Source organism: Anolis carolinensis, chromosome 3 (genome assembly GCF_035594765.1).
Source record: "Anolis carolinensis isolate JA03-04 chromosome 3, rAnoCar3.1.pri, whole genome shotgun sequence".
NCBI classification, from domain to species: domain Eukaryota; kingdom Metazoa; phylum Chordata; class Lepidosauria; order Squamata; family Dactyloidae; genus Anolis; species Anolis carolinensis.
The window spans coordinates 76,211,739-76,228,426 of record NC_085843.1 but is presented as its reverse complement, the minus strand read 5'-3'; the positions used below and the strand labels follow the sequence as shown (position 1 = coordinate 76,228,426).

The following is a 16,688-nucleotide window of genomic DNA, read 5'->3' as shown; positions in this document are numbered from 1 at the left end:
AAATTATGGTGAGCACATAGTAAAATAAACAAATCCAAATTAATCATGGACTATGGTAGTTCAGTGATTTTCCTACAAAAATCCATATAAAATTGTCTTATGCAAAGTAGTCTATATATAGAAATATTTATGGCCTATATATTTCAGTGTGGCATGAAAAGATCCAAATTTCCCCTTAAAAGTGATACTTACTGTTTTGTACATTTTATACTGCAGATTAGACTTGGGGCTGAAGACCTTATCTGTGCCAGAGGAGCCAAGAGGTTTTATGATCTGGGTCAGTAGGAGGAAGTCATTGAACAGAAAGCCATACAATTCTTTGTTGCTCTTGGCCTTGTAGAGTTTCCCGCTGTGCAGAAACTTGCGTGGCCCCAAGCAGTTTGTAACAGAATTGAAAACGAGTTGCTGGTGGGAAACAACACACACACACAACACAGAAGCAGTGAGATCTATAAAAAATATAACAGTCATGATACTGTCATATGCAGCTGATAATAATTTTATGTTTGTTTTGGAGGAACAATGGTCACTAGGAATTTATGTCACCAGTGAAAGATCAGTAAGAAATTTGAAATCGGGAGAGTTATTTTTAGAGTTTTGTGCTCTTTAACCATAGGTTCATGTATCAGTAAAGGAGGAAAGTAATTGTAATAACCTTCATTTCTTCATGTTATTTTCTGATTCTATGCATTTCAGCTTTACCTCGGATAATCCTTCACATTGAACATGAGCCTGGATCCATTCTAATCTGTCTGAGTTCTCCTTTTCACGGACACCTTCATTAACCTGTGAACACAGTTCTTCTGCTTTCTCCAAGGCATGTTTCAAATGGCTGTGATCAGGATGGTTTTCTGGAGTGTTTTCTAATATCTAAAAGAAAACAAACTGCTTCAGTTCCATATATAACCACAGATCTATTCCGCTTTAAATTACTTTTATTAAATTGGCAAAGCCATATAAAAACACAAAATTGAAAAGTAGAACTTAATTCAATAAATCCAACCCTAAATCAGTTTAAAATCAGACATCATTTAGTTGTTGAAATGGTTCAAAAATAACCTCTCCTGAAAGCTATTTCATTTCTGTCATCCCTGCATTAATCTGCATTAATCTAATAAAACCTGAACATTTCATTATTTTTACAATCCCCACTTGGGCTCTTGCCCCATGAAGCAAGCTAGAAATTATCTATCTAGTAAAATGTTATGTTGGTGGTGAAATAAGAAATGAAAGGGGAAATGCTTGGAAATTTAGATCAGGAATGGACAGAAATGGCCTGCAGGAAGGATTCTTTTACACTACACAATTATACAGTGCTGTGATTCCACTTTAACTGCCATGGGATTTGTAGTTCAGTGAAATGCTAGAATTCTGTGGCTAACAATTCCAAATCAGCCCTCCTAAAGATCCCAAAATTCTGTCAGATGACACCATGGCAGTCAAAGGGTGTCACGGCACTATAATTATTTAATGTAAAGTCCTCGCCAGAATATTAAGATTCTGATCTGAATCCAATTACCAGTTCTAACTACTGAATTTACTAAAGAGAAAACTATGTAAATACTGTCATTCAGTGGGTTTGCTCTAGTTGAGACTAGGGATTCGATATAAACCTCTGATTCCAGCTTCTCAATGACAGCAGTTCTTCCATTATATTCACCATTAGCCAAAACACTTACATTTTTAATTATCAGAGGGTATCGCGTTACTCGTTGCATAGGCTTTAGAAGAAAACTTGACAGTGGCATCCCTTTACAGCGAAGATCCATAGCTAACCTCTGAAACAGTAAAAAAGTACCAAATGTTGGCAATTTGTTCAGGTAGGTCAAACAAAATATTTTCAAACTATGTTTCACATTTATAATCTACATTCAGGTAAAAGTCACTTCCTGGGAGGGGTGGGGGTGTGCCACAGCTTCTGCCAACCTAGCAGTTTGAAAACATGCAAATGTGAGTAGATCAATAGTACCGCTCTGGTGGGAATGTAACGGCATTCCATGCAGTCATGCCAGCCACATGACTAGGAGGTGTCTACAGACAACGCTGGCTCTTCAGCTTAGAAATAGCGATGAGCACCACCTCCCAGACTGAATGTCAAGGTGAAACCTTTACCCTTTATAAGGGCTAAATCTTGATAATTTAAATGTTCAAAGAGTTTTAGGCCTATGATTATGTCAATGATATTCTAAGTATGGCACATGCATTGCTTATAATATGTAGATAATTCAAGATGCAATATCTTCAGTTTTCCAAACTCCTACACCTAGTTATCTGTCCATTTACCTTGAGTGATAGCAAAAGAAATAGTAACAGGTTGCTTGCTTCATTCTTATCTCATTGGTTTGTCATATAAAAACAAATAACGATGTAATTTCACAACTGTAATGTGGAAGGATCACATTTCATACTTCTTCCTGGCTCCACTACATAGTATGTGAACTATAGCTGTAAAGGCCTGCTCAGGCTATGACGGCAAAATGAAAATGATTGTAGTATTCCTTAACCAAGTGGAGAGGGAACTTTTACACAGAATATAGAAGATTTACATAGTACATTTTCTGAAATATTTCTAATAATATGGAATTTCCATTGTGGAGTTGGGAAGAGATACATCTCTGTTGGATCTTCTGAACATCTCTCTGCAGTAGCATTAGGGAAAAGTATTATAGCCCTTGCATTTATGCATGTCCTCTGTATGTTTACAATACAATGAACTCTTTAAGGCTCCCATTGCTGTGCTTTGCAGAAACATTCAGTCAGCAGTTGTGGAAAACAGGATTCTGAATAGAATGAGTTCTTGATGTGATAAGACAGGAATTTCTTATGCTTTTTGTGATACTCAAATGTTTTTTAATAACAGTCCTCAATACTGAAACATACACTGATTTTGAATTTGCTCTGATTTTCAACATTTGTTATACTGAATAAAAACACTACTTTTCAAGATTAAGTGGAAAATTAGTTTATTTATTTATTTATTTCCAGCATTTTTATTTATTTGCAGCATTTTTATTCTGCCCTTCTCACCCCGAAGGGGACTCAGGGTGGATCACATTACACATATAGGCAAACATTCAATGCCTTTTAACATAGAACAAAGACAAGACAAACATAGGCTCCAAGCGGGCCTCGAACTCATGACCTCCTGGTCAGAGTGATTCATTGCAGCTGGTTGCAGCTGGCTTGCTCTCCCGCCTGTGCCACAGCCCGGGCCCAAAGTAATACACAATTAAACAGGAATAACACTTTCGAACCAGGAACATTTTTTTTCAAATTTTGCTACATACTCTAATCATTCTCCATAAAAAAAGGCATGTGACCATAAATTGGATGTCCAGCTGGAGAATCTGGGACCTGTAGCCCAAACTATGTGGTCGGTTTTGTGCTTTATAGAGAAAAAGAATGGAAAGGAGATGAATAAGCGTTGTTAAATGGAATGCTCGATTAACATTAATGTTCACTTACTTTAACAAAGTCCTTGAATTCAGAGACTTCATCTGTTTTCTGCTGGATCAGGGCTGCTCCATTAAGCTGACAGCTACAGAAACGAATGTAAGGCTGCATGTGTGGAAGCTGGGCAGTCAGGATATCTCCTATCATTTTGACTGGCATCCTCTCTCCTGACATTTTCTTACGAACCCGTAGTGCTCTAAGCAGATAACAAAAGGAAAATGGCAGAGGTATTCTAGTATGCATTTACATTAAAACATGTCTCCTGGGTTTCCAGACAAAAACATTAGAGATCTGCTCTCCACCCAGACTGAAATTTCTATCATGGGAATGTGGAAATATTCCTCATTTGCACTTCCAACCCATGTACCACCTTCCATGCTGTTCTGAAAGCTTCTCCAAACCTCTCCAGTAGATTTGGGGGGCGGGGTAGTGGGTGCTGCAGCGAGGAGAAATTAACCCCTCCCCATGCTGCAGATGAAACCTCTACTGGGATAGGAATCATGTGACCTTCTAGATCAAGCATGGGCAAACTTCGGCCCTCCAGGTATTTTGGACTTTAACTCCCACAATTCTTAACAGCTGATAGGTTATTAGAAATGTTGGGAGTTGAAGTCCAAAACACTTGGAGGGCCGAAGTTTGCCCATGAATGTTTTAGATATTGTTGGACAGCAACTCCCAGAGTTCCTCATTGGTGGCTTTGCTGGTTATGATTCAACACTTCAGGCAGACCATATGATTCCCACCCCCCCTCAACTGGATCAAAGAGCCATGTGTCAATGAAGAAATACCATTGTTGTGTCTAATCTTATAGAAAGATAAATCAGACTCTTTATTAAGGTAGAGAATTTTGTGAAGTAGGAGCAGCTCATTAACCCCAAAGCCATAAACTACATTGGGTGATCAGTGACCTCCTATAACAGATTTTTGAAATGGCTCTTGAGAACCTGAGCCATTTCAAAAACCATTCCTAATTCGAATAATGTAAAAGAACCTTGACAAGAAGAAAATACATTGCAAGATAGGTTGGTTGTTGGGCCTATGCCCAATATCTCTGTACACCTTGTACCCAGTCTTCTCCATGAAAAAAAGAAGATAGAGAACCCCCAAACCTCATTGTTGCTTTTCAAAAGTTACTTACTTCAGCAGTTTAATATTGCACATAATCAATTCTTTCCAGTTTACAAAAATCATAGCCACTTCTTTCTCAGTCAAAAGCTCAGAGTCCATCAATGGCTTCTGGAAGATCTGTAGGTTCAAGCGCACACAATTCAAATTGCGTAATAGCCATCTTGGCTAAATTCCATTTCCGACTCATTGTGATCATGTGACAGGATGTAATGCACCCAAAGAAAAACACTTTGAATTATCATGATCATAATCACCACCATCATCACTTTAAGATTTCATTTTTCCAGTGAGACAGAATATTGCTTAATTCTCCCAATCAGATCAATGGAGGCTTAGCACCCTTCATTTCAGCACATGTTGGTAAAGGCAACAAATAGCTTGGTAGATCACAACATTTTTCTTGATTGCTTCTCTGAAAACTTTTACAATTAAATATATAGGACATTGAGATGTTAAGGGCACATGATTTTAGAATGAATCTTGCAGGTTGATTTTACAGACATGGGGTTTGGAGGACATAGGGGGTGTTGGAAGTGTATTTGGGGGGGGGGTGCATCCTTTAATATTATATCCAAAATTCAATCCCAAAGTGATCCCAGTTGTAGTGAAAATATGAGTCCAAGATTCACTTTTGGAAGATACCACCATTCAATTTTGGGGAACCTCCTTGTTGCTCTTATACAACAGTTCACAGAATTCTCAACTTTCTTGGCAGAATTTACATGGATGTGAGACAGAATGTTCTGGAGGGAGGTCTTCTGGTCTCCCTGCCTGTACATTATATCAAGATGATATCTGAATGAGTTTCCATTGTGGGAAAGAACATTCTGACACTATGCCCAAAGGCAGGCTCTTCCTAAGTTTCCCATATTTTCTGTAGTCTTTTTCCCTCCAACATATCTTCCAAGGTAGTTAATAAGAAGTAACAGCCAAAGCCTCTTAATGTGCCTTGATGAAGTTACGTATTGTGCAATGTACGCATAGTGCTGAAACAGTACTACACAACCAAACACTGCAGCCAACCACATAAATGGGTCAAAACCATTATTTAAGTCCACTAAAGTACACTGAGCCCTTGGTATCTGCTGATAACTTAGTTCCAGGAACCCTTTGCCCTCATGTATCCCAAAATGTATGGATATCCAAGTCCCATTATATACAATGGCATGGCAAAATTGTGTCCCCTATTAAAAAATGACAAAATCAAGGTTTACCTTTTGGGTTTTTTTTGTGGGAGGGGATAGTTCTTAACCATGGATGCTTGAATCTATGGATACAGAATCCAAGGATACGGAGGGCCAATTGTAGTGACTCAGGATCAAGGGGTTTGGATTGCAACTTACATTTATTCATTTGAGTGGACAATTACACACAACTATTTCAACTGTGTTTAAGCTTTCATATTTAATAGAACCCCACCCACACCACAAAAGTAATTGTCAACTGAACACAATGATTTGACTTCCAAAGGAAAAAAATCCAGTAATTATCTAGCAATCTAGTAGAAGTCATCAAAGCTCATTTTGAAAAGTATATCAACAATGAGACTTAAACGAAATCATCAACAGAAGACACAACAAAAAGGATTTATAAAACATGTATTACGAGGCTCACCTCGGTTACTAACTGTAAGTCATTCACATAGTTCTCTTCTGTAACTATAAGTTCGTGGATGTATCCCTGCCGTTTCCTTTCAGTGGGTGTCAACATGTCCAGGAGGTGCAAATCGGCACACCCTGGAAAACACAAAGAAGGGAGCAAAATTCACTCTCAAATGCAAACATAATTCCTCACAGAACACATGGTGGTGTTTAGTTAGTAATTCTTGGTTATCTTAGTAGTTAACACCAGTAAACTCCATTTGTGGGATCTCATTTATTTGAGGAAAATCCTTTAAATTACTGAAGTGAAGGTACAGGTCTCATTGTATGATTTAAAAAACCTGCTTCTCCAAGGCTTCTTATATGTATAGAAGTATGCTTTTTGTATGAAGTAAAATCCAACCATATGGCTGAAATATTACAGACCTAACAAGTCTGACTAAACTTAACTTAGTAAACATATTTAAACATGAGAGAAATGTAGGGTTTTTTTTAATGTCAGGAGCAACTTGAGAAAGTTGCTTCTGGTTGGAGAGAATTGGTTGTCTGCAAGGATGTTGCCCAGGGGGACACCCTGTTGTTTTACTGTGGGAAGCTTCTCTCATGTCCCCATAGGGAAGTTGGAGCTGACAGATGGGAGCTCACCCCGTTCCCCAGATTCGAACCACCGGCCTTTCGGTCAGCAGTCCTGCCGGCATGAGGATTTAACTCATTGCGCCACCGGGGGTTCCTAGGGTCAAATGAAGTGCACTTAGCACTCTGTCTTGGCCTGATCCAGATTGTTAACCCTAACATGTGGAATAAATGGGCTTTGTCCCAACCAGTATCTCTGATAGCTCCCATTTTTATTGCTAGATCAGTTATGAGCAGTAAAATTATCAACTAGGACTGCAACATGGACAAAGAGTTAAACCCACATCCTTGTTAGGCCAGGCTTATGAACCTGATAGTTTCCCCTGTTGTTATTCAAGAGTAAGAAGGATGACAATACATAGCTGATTATCGGGAAATTATAAGGTATTGTTTAGAGCACCTCCCATTGCACAGCACCATAAACACATATGTATACATATTTAGGCACTGCAGAATTTAATTTCCAGTTATTGCACTTCAGAAGGGCTCTTTTAACAAGCAATACTAATTTACTAAGTTTTTAAAATGTGTTTTCATAAATTTTTACACATGTTTTCAAATTATCACTCTACTTTGTCTACATGTGATTTTATATTTTGCACTGAGTATTACAACATTTATTCCATGTCACCTTGTTAGCATAACTGACAGATATATTATAAAAATATTTGTGATATACAGTACATCATGAGGAATACACTTTGGATTAACCCTTCAGATCATTCCTGGTTATATATATTACGACCAACAAAATCCCAGCAACATTTATAAAAACCCATCATACTTTAGATGCAAAGGATAAGAATGCACTCATACTATGTAAAAGTGGGATTCACCCACCTGGATCCCCCATGTGCAAGACAGAGGGGGGCACAATATATTATTTATTTATTTCTATCATTTCTACCCCGCCCTTCTCATTCGAGGGGACTCAGGACAGCTTACAGATTGGCAATTTATGCCGATACACCATAGTACAATTAAATAAACATTAAAACAGTTAAAACAATTATAATATACAATATACAAAATTTGAAAGAGTGCAAAGTGCTTATGCCATTCGTCCACCAGACCTTGTACAAAAACTTTTATTCCAGACCAAGTCGAAGCCAGTAAAGACTAAATTCTGTACCTATAGAAACTAGATGGTGATTACATGGAAAATGAAGTTTACACTGAATGATTAACAGTAAGGTTTATCCTTGTTAAATTAAAATCATATAACAGATATTTTATTGAAAATATTCTCCAGAGACGATAGATTCCAAGATTCTTCCAAGAACGAAATTTTCTTTTCTCTGACAGCTGGTTCCAGCACCATGCTAATAACTTCCATTAGAAAAGGAAAACAAATGAAAACAAAAATGCTTGTGCAAATTGACTTTTCTTTGAACACTCTGGATTCCATAGCCTTATTTCAGGCTGCAATTCTAATGTTGCAATGATTTTATCAGATCTGTGTGTGTGTATTCATTTGTCCATGTAGTGCTCAAATAAATTGGTAATATACTAGTGGAATGGACTATATAAAGTGTCTTTCCAGTGAAAAGGTCCCCGAAGAATATCCATAACTATTGCTTTGAAGAAAGACTTCTGTTGAGATATGTCAGGCTTCCTTTTGTTGTTTGTTGCACGCACTCTCATCCAATTAGCTTACAAAAGGCTGAGGATCCCCGCTTATAAAAAAAAAAAACAATTTAAAGATGAATCCACGAAGAAATTATTATTATTATTATTATTATTATTATTATTATTATTATTATTATTATTTACAGTATTTATATTCCACCCTTCTCACCCCGAAGGGGACTCAGGGCGGATCACATTACACATATAAGGCAAACATTCAATGCCTTTAACACAGAACAAAGACAAGACAAACATAGGCTCCGAGCTGGCCTCGAACTCATGACCTCTTGGTCAGAGTGATTTGTTGCAGCTGGCTGGCTGCTCACCAGCCTGTGCCACAGCCCGGGCCTATGCTATCACTAACGTCTCTCTCACTGTATGGATCTAATCTGCGAAGAAATTTCAACTACTGAAAACAGTGGTTCTTTAGGATAATAAAACTACGAGTGCATAGGGAGCTATCAAGACAGGCTCAAAGATCAGGGACATTTGCTGCCTTAAACAAAAGACAATATGGTGTCCCATATTGATTTTACTACATGCTAAGCATTTTTGTCCTGCTGAAGTGTTGTCCAAATAAGTGTCTTCCCTATCCTTCTTGCCAGTCATGGCTTGATGGTACTAATTATATTAACATTCATTCCCAACCAAACACATCCTTCTCTTCCTATTCCTGTTGTTTTATTTTTAGAGACAAGCTCATTGTCAACAACATTGACTGTGTTGTCAAGGCCAAATTATTTGATTTAAGGTTTCTGTGACAGCTACTTTGTAAAGCAACTATTACTATCAGAAATGGCTTCACCTTTCAACATTATATTTGCCATCTGTGAGTGATTGACATGTAGTTGATTTTGCACATTGATTCAACATTTATTTTTTGAAATTTTCTTTTTGTAGTTTTTGAGATGAAAGACATTTGGGATATTGGCATATTATTCACAGAAATATCAAAAGTAAAATTTACTCAAAAATAAATGTACAGTATAGGAAATTTGGAAACATATTTGAATTAGTGTAAAATGATCCACAATATATATATTGATTAAACGAATAAGGGATAGAGTCAGGGCTCCATGGAAAATTAATTATCTTCTGAAAAATTCCATGACCAAAAAACTATGGGCACCACTGATTTAGAGGGCTGCACAATTCCACATTCAAGGTATGGCTAACTAAAAACCCATTGAATTCAAGGAGTCAACTCTAAGCATAGTCTAAGTTCAGGCTCTCTACAGAATCTCTGTAAGTTTTCATCTATGGTTTCTTCAGTGTAAATATGAAGGTAATTATACCTTGGGAGAAGACTACCATGTCTAGGAAACAAGCAGAATTTATATATTAATCAGTTGTCTGTAATTCATAATGTGGCATATCAGGGAAGACACTGAATGTGACAGTAAAACTGTTAGTGATTTAGGGTTGGAGCCAAATGTAGGTGTGCATAGCTCCTCTAATCCCTTGAGAAAGCTACACAGCAGACCGGGGGACACTGTGATATGGAGTGCTGCATGTGGGGATCCCTGAAACTATGGCAGTGGCAGTTTCTGCAAACTGAGTCATTCTGTTCAGGTAGAAACTAATTCTAATTAATGTGCACACTAACAAGTAAACTGAGGAGTATAGTTCCTTACTTATGTTTTCTTTCTGAAATTATTTTCTTAGATTTTTTTCTTGTTAGTGGGATTTCAGCTATAGCACAGTCATATATGGATGGAAATAATATTTTAAAATATTGTAAAATTTGTCAAAAACATGCTTCTTGAGTAGCAGGAAACTTTTAGAAAGAGAATCCTTAAAAAGAAAAGCATTCCATACTGCACAGAATATGCCTGTTTTGCACATAAGTCACCAATTACTACATTTTCTGTGCTATTTCCTACACAGAAAATGCTGTTTTATTTTTAGAAAATGCTGTTTGCTGTGGAAAAAGAAAAAAAAGAGGGAGTGGATTTTGAGCTGAGTAAGCTCTAAACTAGGAAGTCTTTGAAAATGATACACAGTTGGAAAACTTTCTCATAGTAGAAAGAAATTTGCTGAAATTACTTATTGCTTCCTTTGAAAATAAAAAATAGCAAAGAATTACATTCCTAATGTATATGTGCACATGAGATTTGGCTTTCTTTCAATTGAAATTTACTCTGCTGTTATGGGAATGAAAAGCAGTTGCCTAAAGCACTACTTCTTAAACTATGCATCCTGACCTCAAATGGGTCCCCTTACCTCAGAGTCATGAAAAAAATGGCAACAGTGAATGTCATGTAGACATTTACAAGAATCTGTTAGCAACACTGTGTTGTGTTTTCAGTGGACTCTGCAGAAAATGTTTCAGCTGTACTCCACTAAAAAGTAGATCAGCCTGTTTAGCAAACCTTGAAAAAGCTAATTTATTATCAGTAAATGTTTGATTTTTATACCTATTTTATATACCTATATACCTGGGGTCACGTAAAAATTTATCGGGCCTAAAGTAGAAAAAGTTTAAGAAGGCCTGGTCTATAGTAAGAGTGAACAGATTTCAGACTTGGCGATCTGTTTTGATATTCTGGGAAGTTAGGTCCAAAATTGTCTCTGTGGATGGGCACAGAATAAAGGAACACAACTACTCCGAATACATACCCAGCTAAGGAATTTATTTTCAACTCCAAAACAGCTCAGAACAGCAGCCCCGTAGAAGGCACTATATTTAGTATAGGATCTGTTACTGTCAGTACTCTGTAGTCAACAATCATTTCAGAAAACACCTCTGCATTATTTTTCTATCATCGTCAAAAGCTGCACAGAAAAAAATATTCTGTATTCGTTTATTAAATTCACTAGCAGAAAACAGGTACAAGAGGTCCCTATACCTCCTCCTTTTTTTCTTCTGGGAAACCTACCTGTGGCTTAGCTCACATTACAATTGTTTAAGAATACAGTATTTGTAAAATATGTCTGAATTATGGGGGGACTAAATATAAGTTGAGCTTTTTGAAAAAATTAATCAAAACAATACTGACATTCCAGCTCTGAAACAAATAGGCCACAGTATAAATTAAATTGAAAACATTTTCCCTGTGATGTTTTCACACCACTTAATATCTTATTTAAAAACTTCATTAGGAAGGTAGTCTTTAGCCGATATACCTAGTGGGAGAAACCTAGCCACATTTCTACTTCCTCTTACTGACTGCAAGTCAGGAATCAAGCAAAGACTGATTATGGGTTAGGAAAGAACGACTTATCATTATGGAAATAAAACATTATTAAACTGAGAATAAAATGACACTTCATTAGAAATGAGAAGACTAAGGGGTCATAAACTCTGCAATCAAGCAAAGACCAGAGGAACTTTATGTGTCTTCAGGTTCATCCACTAATCTGTTTTACCTACTTTGGTCCTTTGCAGCTTCTGAACATTACTGTGCAGAAGTCCCCATCAAAATGTCATTACACATATGATTGGTCCATGTGAGCGTAATTGGAATAGGAGCTCTCAGTTGGAGCTCTCAGAAAAAATATTTAATACTTCCATTATCACTTAATGTACAAGATACTGGGGAGGGGATCCAGGTTCACAAATGTGATTTGCAAATGCAAAAGGTAATCTGTACAACTTGTCATTAATATGCCCAGGAAAAATATCATTTCGTTCCATTTTCTTAGTCAAGTCATCCCCTTTGCTTCCATCCCATTTTCTCTCCCCACCCCTCTTCTTCCCAGTAGACAGCAAGGAAGAATGCTCTTGTCAGACACCTGGTTGAAGATGGCTTTTGAAAATAGGCTCAGGACCTTTCTGATACTACATTTGATCTTCTAAAAGATCAATTTGTCCTTTTTGGCTCTGGCCTTCCCCCTGTCCACTGCCACCATAAAATACCTGACACATTATTTTTGAAAGAATGCAACTCTAAAGAAAAAAATACCTATTGTAGCTCAAAAAGAAAATGATTTCTCTGGGATATCTGGTACTTTCCTGGCCGAGAAGGTTGATTAACCTAGTTAGTCCCAATATTAAGTCAGTCATATCAAATAAACTCTTAACAGACCATAACATAGCATCTTGTAGTTAATGCAGGATAAACTGACGACCCAAAATATTGCTGAAAAAGTGGTTTATTGTCTACTGAGGTACTTTTGAATGAACAGAGAGGCTATGAAAGTGCATTCGTGTACAGAGTATAATGTAAAAGATTGTGGGAATGCATAAAAGAATGTCAACATTTTTGCATCTTTAACGTGTCCAAGAAAACATCCTTTGAAAGCAAAGTCCCAAGTCTTGAGCATGAAAAGAGGTGGAAGGGCCCATGGCACATAGAAAAAGCCTGAAGCAATGAATCTGCAGTCCCCATTGGTCACGCTGTGGCACCTCAATACAGTAACATTTCACATGAACATACTTACATGGGTAATTACCTAACGAAACTCAAAGAAAGCTGTTCATTAATTTGTATCTTGGATTGTTATCCCATTTCAGCTCTTTGGCAGCCCAATATATGTTGACAAACTGTCTTAATTTAGTTTTAGACTAGGCTTTACTGCCGTTTAATATGCTGATATTACAGAGCATGATATCTTAGCATTAACTGGATTCAGCTTTCAGAGACTGATTTAAAGATGGTCTTACAGAGTTTGTTTCAACTACAATATGTTTATTTTATAAAGTACTGATAATGTGCTTTTTGGATTAATGTGCTCATCATGGTTGAATTCACATTTATAGTTACATTAAAATTCTAAACCCACATTACAACAAACCTACATTAGCTACATGGTTGCTAGGAAATTGAATTTCATATCAGGCAGAGTAAGAAAACTTTAGCCTCTTGGATATTTTAGACTACAATATCTCTGTATTACCCATGCTAGTTGGAGCTGGTGGGAATTATAGGTCAAAACATTTGGAGGGCCATTTTCTCTTCTAGACCAAAAGCATGTATTTTAAACCTCATGCCAGATACAAGCAAGAATGTAATTCTTTTGATGTACTGAACAGAATTTGGGAGTGTTCTATTGCAGACACTCGAAGTGCTGAAGCTTAGTGAATTTCCAGAAAATAAAGGAACAATTATAGCCAATGGCCAAATATGGTACCAGCTCCAGGTACAGTAGGGAAAATATAATTGCTTGTCTAGTTGTCTTGCATCAGCTAGTACAAAAGTGCAGTGCTTCTTAGTTTAACAATAGCATGTTTCTAGAGAAAGGGCCATCTATTTGGAGCATAGCAGAGAAAAATATGACTAAGTGACCTGATACAGAATTAACTGAATAAAAAACCCAACCTTTTTACAGTAATGTGATGCAAAATCAAAATCAACTATGTCAAATTTCACATTAAGGAAACACTGATATTTGGGATTCATGCTGAAAAATCATCTGCTTCCCTTGAATATATATATTTTTTTAAGATCAACACGGATGAATTTTAGTAGTGAAATCTGGGATTTGGGCTATTCCCTTGTCATTAGTGTCATTTGCTAAATTCCATATGCACCCAGTAACAACACAAGAGACATTTAGTCTAGCTTTTATATGAAGAATTTAATTATCTATACATGTAGCTAATTGTAAAGGCTGTATTACAGTTGTTAAAGCTGAAGGTTTTATATATTTATATATTTTACATTCATATCAAAGAAAATATTGAAGTGCAACTGAATAAGGAGCTTCACTTGTTCTTTGCACCACAAGAATAGAGATAAAAGTAAATCTACAACATTGCCAGCATGAAATTTAGAAACAGAATACATAAACAAAAGAAAATGTTAAAGGTATTAGTAGAGATGCTATATTGTGCTTGAGGCATAGGTTTTCCCCCATGTGCTGGCCGCACTAGGCATTTCATTAAGAGCTTATAACTAATATATGAAAGATAAACATAGCTTTGACTACAGCGCATCTACATAAAATTTGACTGTAAGCTCCATTTAATATTATTCGTATAAATTCCACAGTCTAGTTTTTAAAAAATGTAAACATTGGAAATTAATTGCAGAAAGATATTTCTATACATTCTTTTTGTCAAGATATGATCATTACTTGCTCAAGGACGCTGTTCCATAGTCACTAAAGTAACTGATGATAAAAGTTTACTTAACTTCAAAAAAAAGTTAATTCTCAAGAAACAAGGTAAATTTTGTATTCTTTTGATTTTATATGAAAAACCCAAAACAAATCTGAGACACAGAACAAAAAGGTGCTTGCTATATGTAATTACAAACAAGTGTGCAAAATATAACATAATAGGAATAACTGTATTATACATGAATATTCTTTCTTGCGCATGGAAGGAAATTAATTTCTCGTCCATGATGTATTACACATGTTGACACACACACACACACACACACACACCACTAGGACATCCAACATGTAAAAGTACAAGAAACAAAATACCTTAGCTGAATGTGTAATTGAGCACATTTTAATTTTCTTTAAAGCAGTTCTTTTAGTAGTATACAAATCCTGTTCTTTTAGTAGTACACAAAGGAAAAAAGACAGACAGCAACAACATTGGACAAATGAAAAAGTGAGAATACAAGTCTCAGATTTTTTGACATTTGGAACAATTTCAATAGCACATGCAGCATTCCTTGATAGTGGGTCTTTTTGCAATAACAAAATTGCAATGACAAATACTTGTTTTCCTTTAAAAGGCTAAAATAGGCATTTAAAAATATTTATACTATTGAAAGCACCTGTGTCAAGGTGGAGAAATAGGGTAACTATGAAAGCCACAAAAGGACCCACTATCCTGTGTTTTTTGTCTTTTTTTGTAATTTTGCTTCTATATCTGTAGATATTAAATAAAAACATTGCGATTACATGCAACTAATGTAAAATGAGGTAAACTGCTCTGCAGTGTGTTCTTCTACTCAGAAGGCAGTAGATGATCATGCTGGAAGTCACATGATCAAGGCTGCATCTCCCAGCATCCCTCTGGACAGTGATATGGGATAGTGGGTCTCTTTGAGGACTTTCAAGCCTGAGTGGGGGATGGACAACATATGATTCCTAGAAAAAGGAGGAAAACAACACATAAGCAAAACAAAACAATGACCAAAATTCAAGCTAGGAAAATGAGCCAGGTATGTAAACAGCATGGTGCAAAAATGATAAAGGTCACATGCTACAAAGGGAATGGAACTAAAAACCAACACAAGTTTAGGCTTGCAATATAGAAGGTCTTCAAAGAGAGTTATGTAAATAAATAGCAGTGGCCAAGTTCTGCAAAACACAGCAGAATCACAGCAATGCTGCATGTTTGTTTGTTTGCTTGTTTAACATAAATAATACTTCAGTAACTTCTGACAGAAAACAGTCACTTACATTGCTGGCTTGGATCCATATCTGTTGTCAGTTTCACATAGTTGGATGGGAAGAGACCCATTTGCCCATTCACTTCTCCTTTCCACCAGTCAGGATCTTCTTTATTAAGGACATTTATGATCTGGCCTTTGTTGAATGCTAGTTCATCATCATTCTGTGCAATGTAGTCATACATACCAATTACTTGGCACACTGGAAAACAATAAAAAAAACTTTCGAGATTGATGATTTCCACAGAGCAGAAGAAAATTATGCAGAGACATTTGAGTAATCTAGTTGTAATCCATATACCATATTTAGCCAAGTCTAATGCTCACTCTTTTGGCTAAATTGCATTGCTAGAATTGAGATGTGTATTAGATTCGATGGTGCATTAGAATCGCACACCTAAACTTGTCTGTGCTATTAGAGAACAGATCCCAGCTAGGAATAGAGGAAAGAGAGGCAGTGGTGACGTGAAAAGGCAAGGCCTGGCGAAGGGGCACAGCTTCCCACCAGCGTTTTTGCAGCCACCACTGCTTCACATTATATTTGACAGCAAAACCCATCTTTTATAATCCACACCTTCAAAACTGAGGTATGCACCACTTTAGATGGCACATTATACTTGACTAAATACAGCAGCGGTTCCCAAAGTATGCTCTGCAGAGCCCTTGGGGCTCCACAAGTGATTATGAGGGGCTCCGTGTCAGGCGCCAGCATGCTGCTTCCCTCCTCCTCCAATTGTTAGCTACTAAACCAACTGGACATTGACAACCTCTGCCTCAAGAAGCAGGCACATTGTTCACATTAACTTCGGGTGTACATTGTAACATTTTTCAAATATCTTAGTTAGTTGTTACATTGTTTTGTAGATTTAAATAATAAATAATATTGCCTCCAGTTCTTTTTTATCATTGTTTCCTGTACACACACACACACACACACAGCTTATT

The 16,688-nt window shown here is 36.8% G+C and overlaps 1 protein-coding gene across 3 annotated transcripts in view; it reads right to left on the bottom strand.

The window, feature by feature from the left end:
- The window catches only part of itsn1 (intersectin 1), a 106,434-nt gene that overhangs the window by 8,017 nt on the left and 81,729 nt on the right, over positions 1 to 16,688 (bottom strand). For 2 of the 3 annotated variants that reach the window (XM_008107550.3, XM_008107551.3), the window contains exons 28-34: positions 15,754 to 15,945; positions 6,197 to 6,318; positions 4,593 to 4,699; positions 3,466 to 3,649; positions 1,680 to 1,778; positions 703 to 870; positions 193 to 405 (exon numbers count right to left, since the gene is read on the bottom strand). In XM_008107550.3, coding sequence (XP_008105757.1) covers positions 193 to 405; positions 703 to 870; positions 1,680 to 1,778; positions 3,466 to 3,649; positions 4,593 to 4,699; positions 6,197 to 6,318; positions 15,754 to 15,945 — 1,085 coding nt within the window. Of the gene's footprint in view, positions 1 to 192; positions 406 to 702; positions 871 to 1,679; positions 1,779 to 3,465; positions 3,650 to 4,592; positions 4,700 to 6,196; positions 6,319 to 12,524; positions 15,439 to 15,753; positions 15,946 to 16,688 lie in introns of those variants that run through there. The other variant, XM_008107552.3, reaches the window with a different exon arrangement.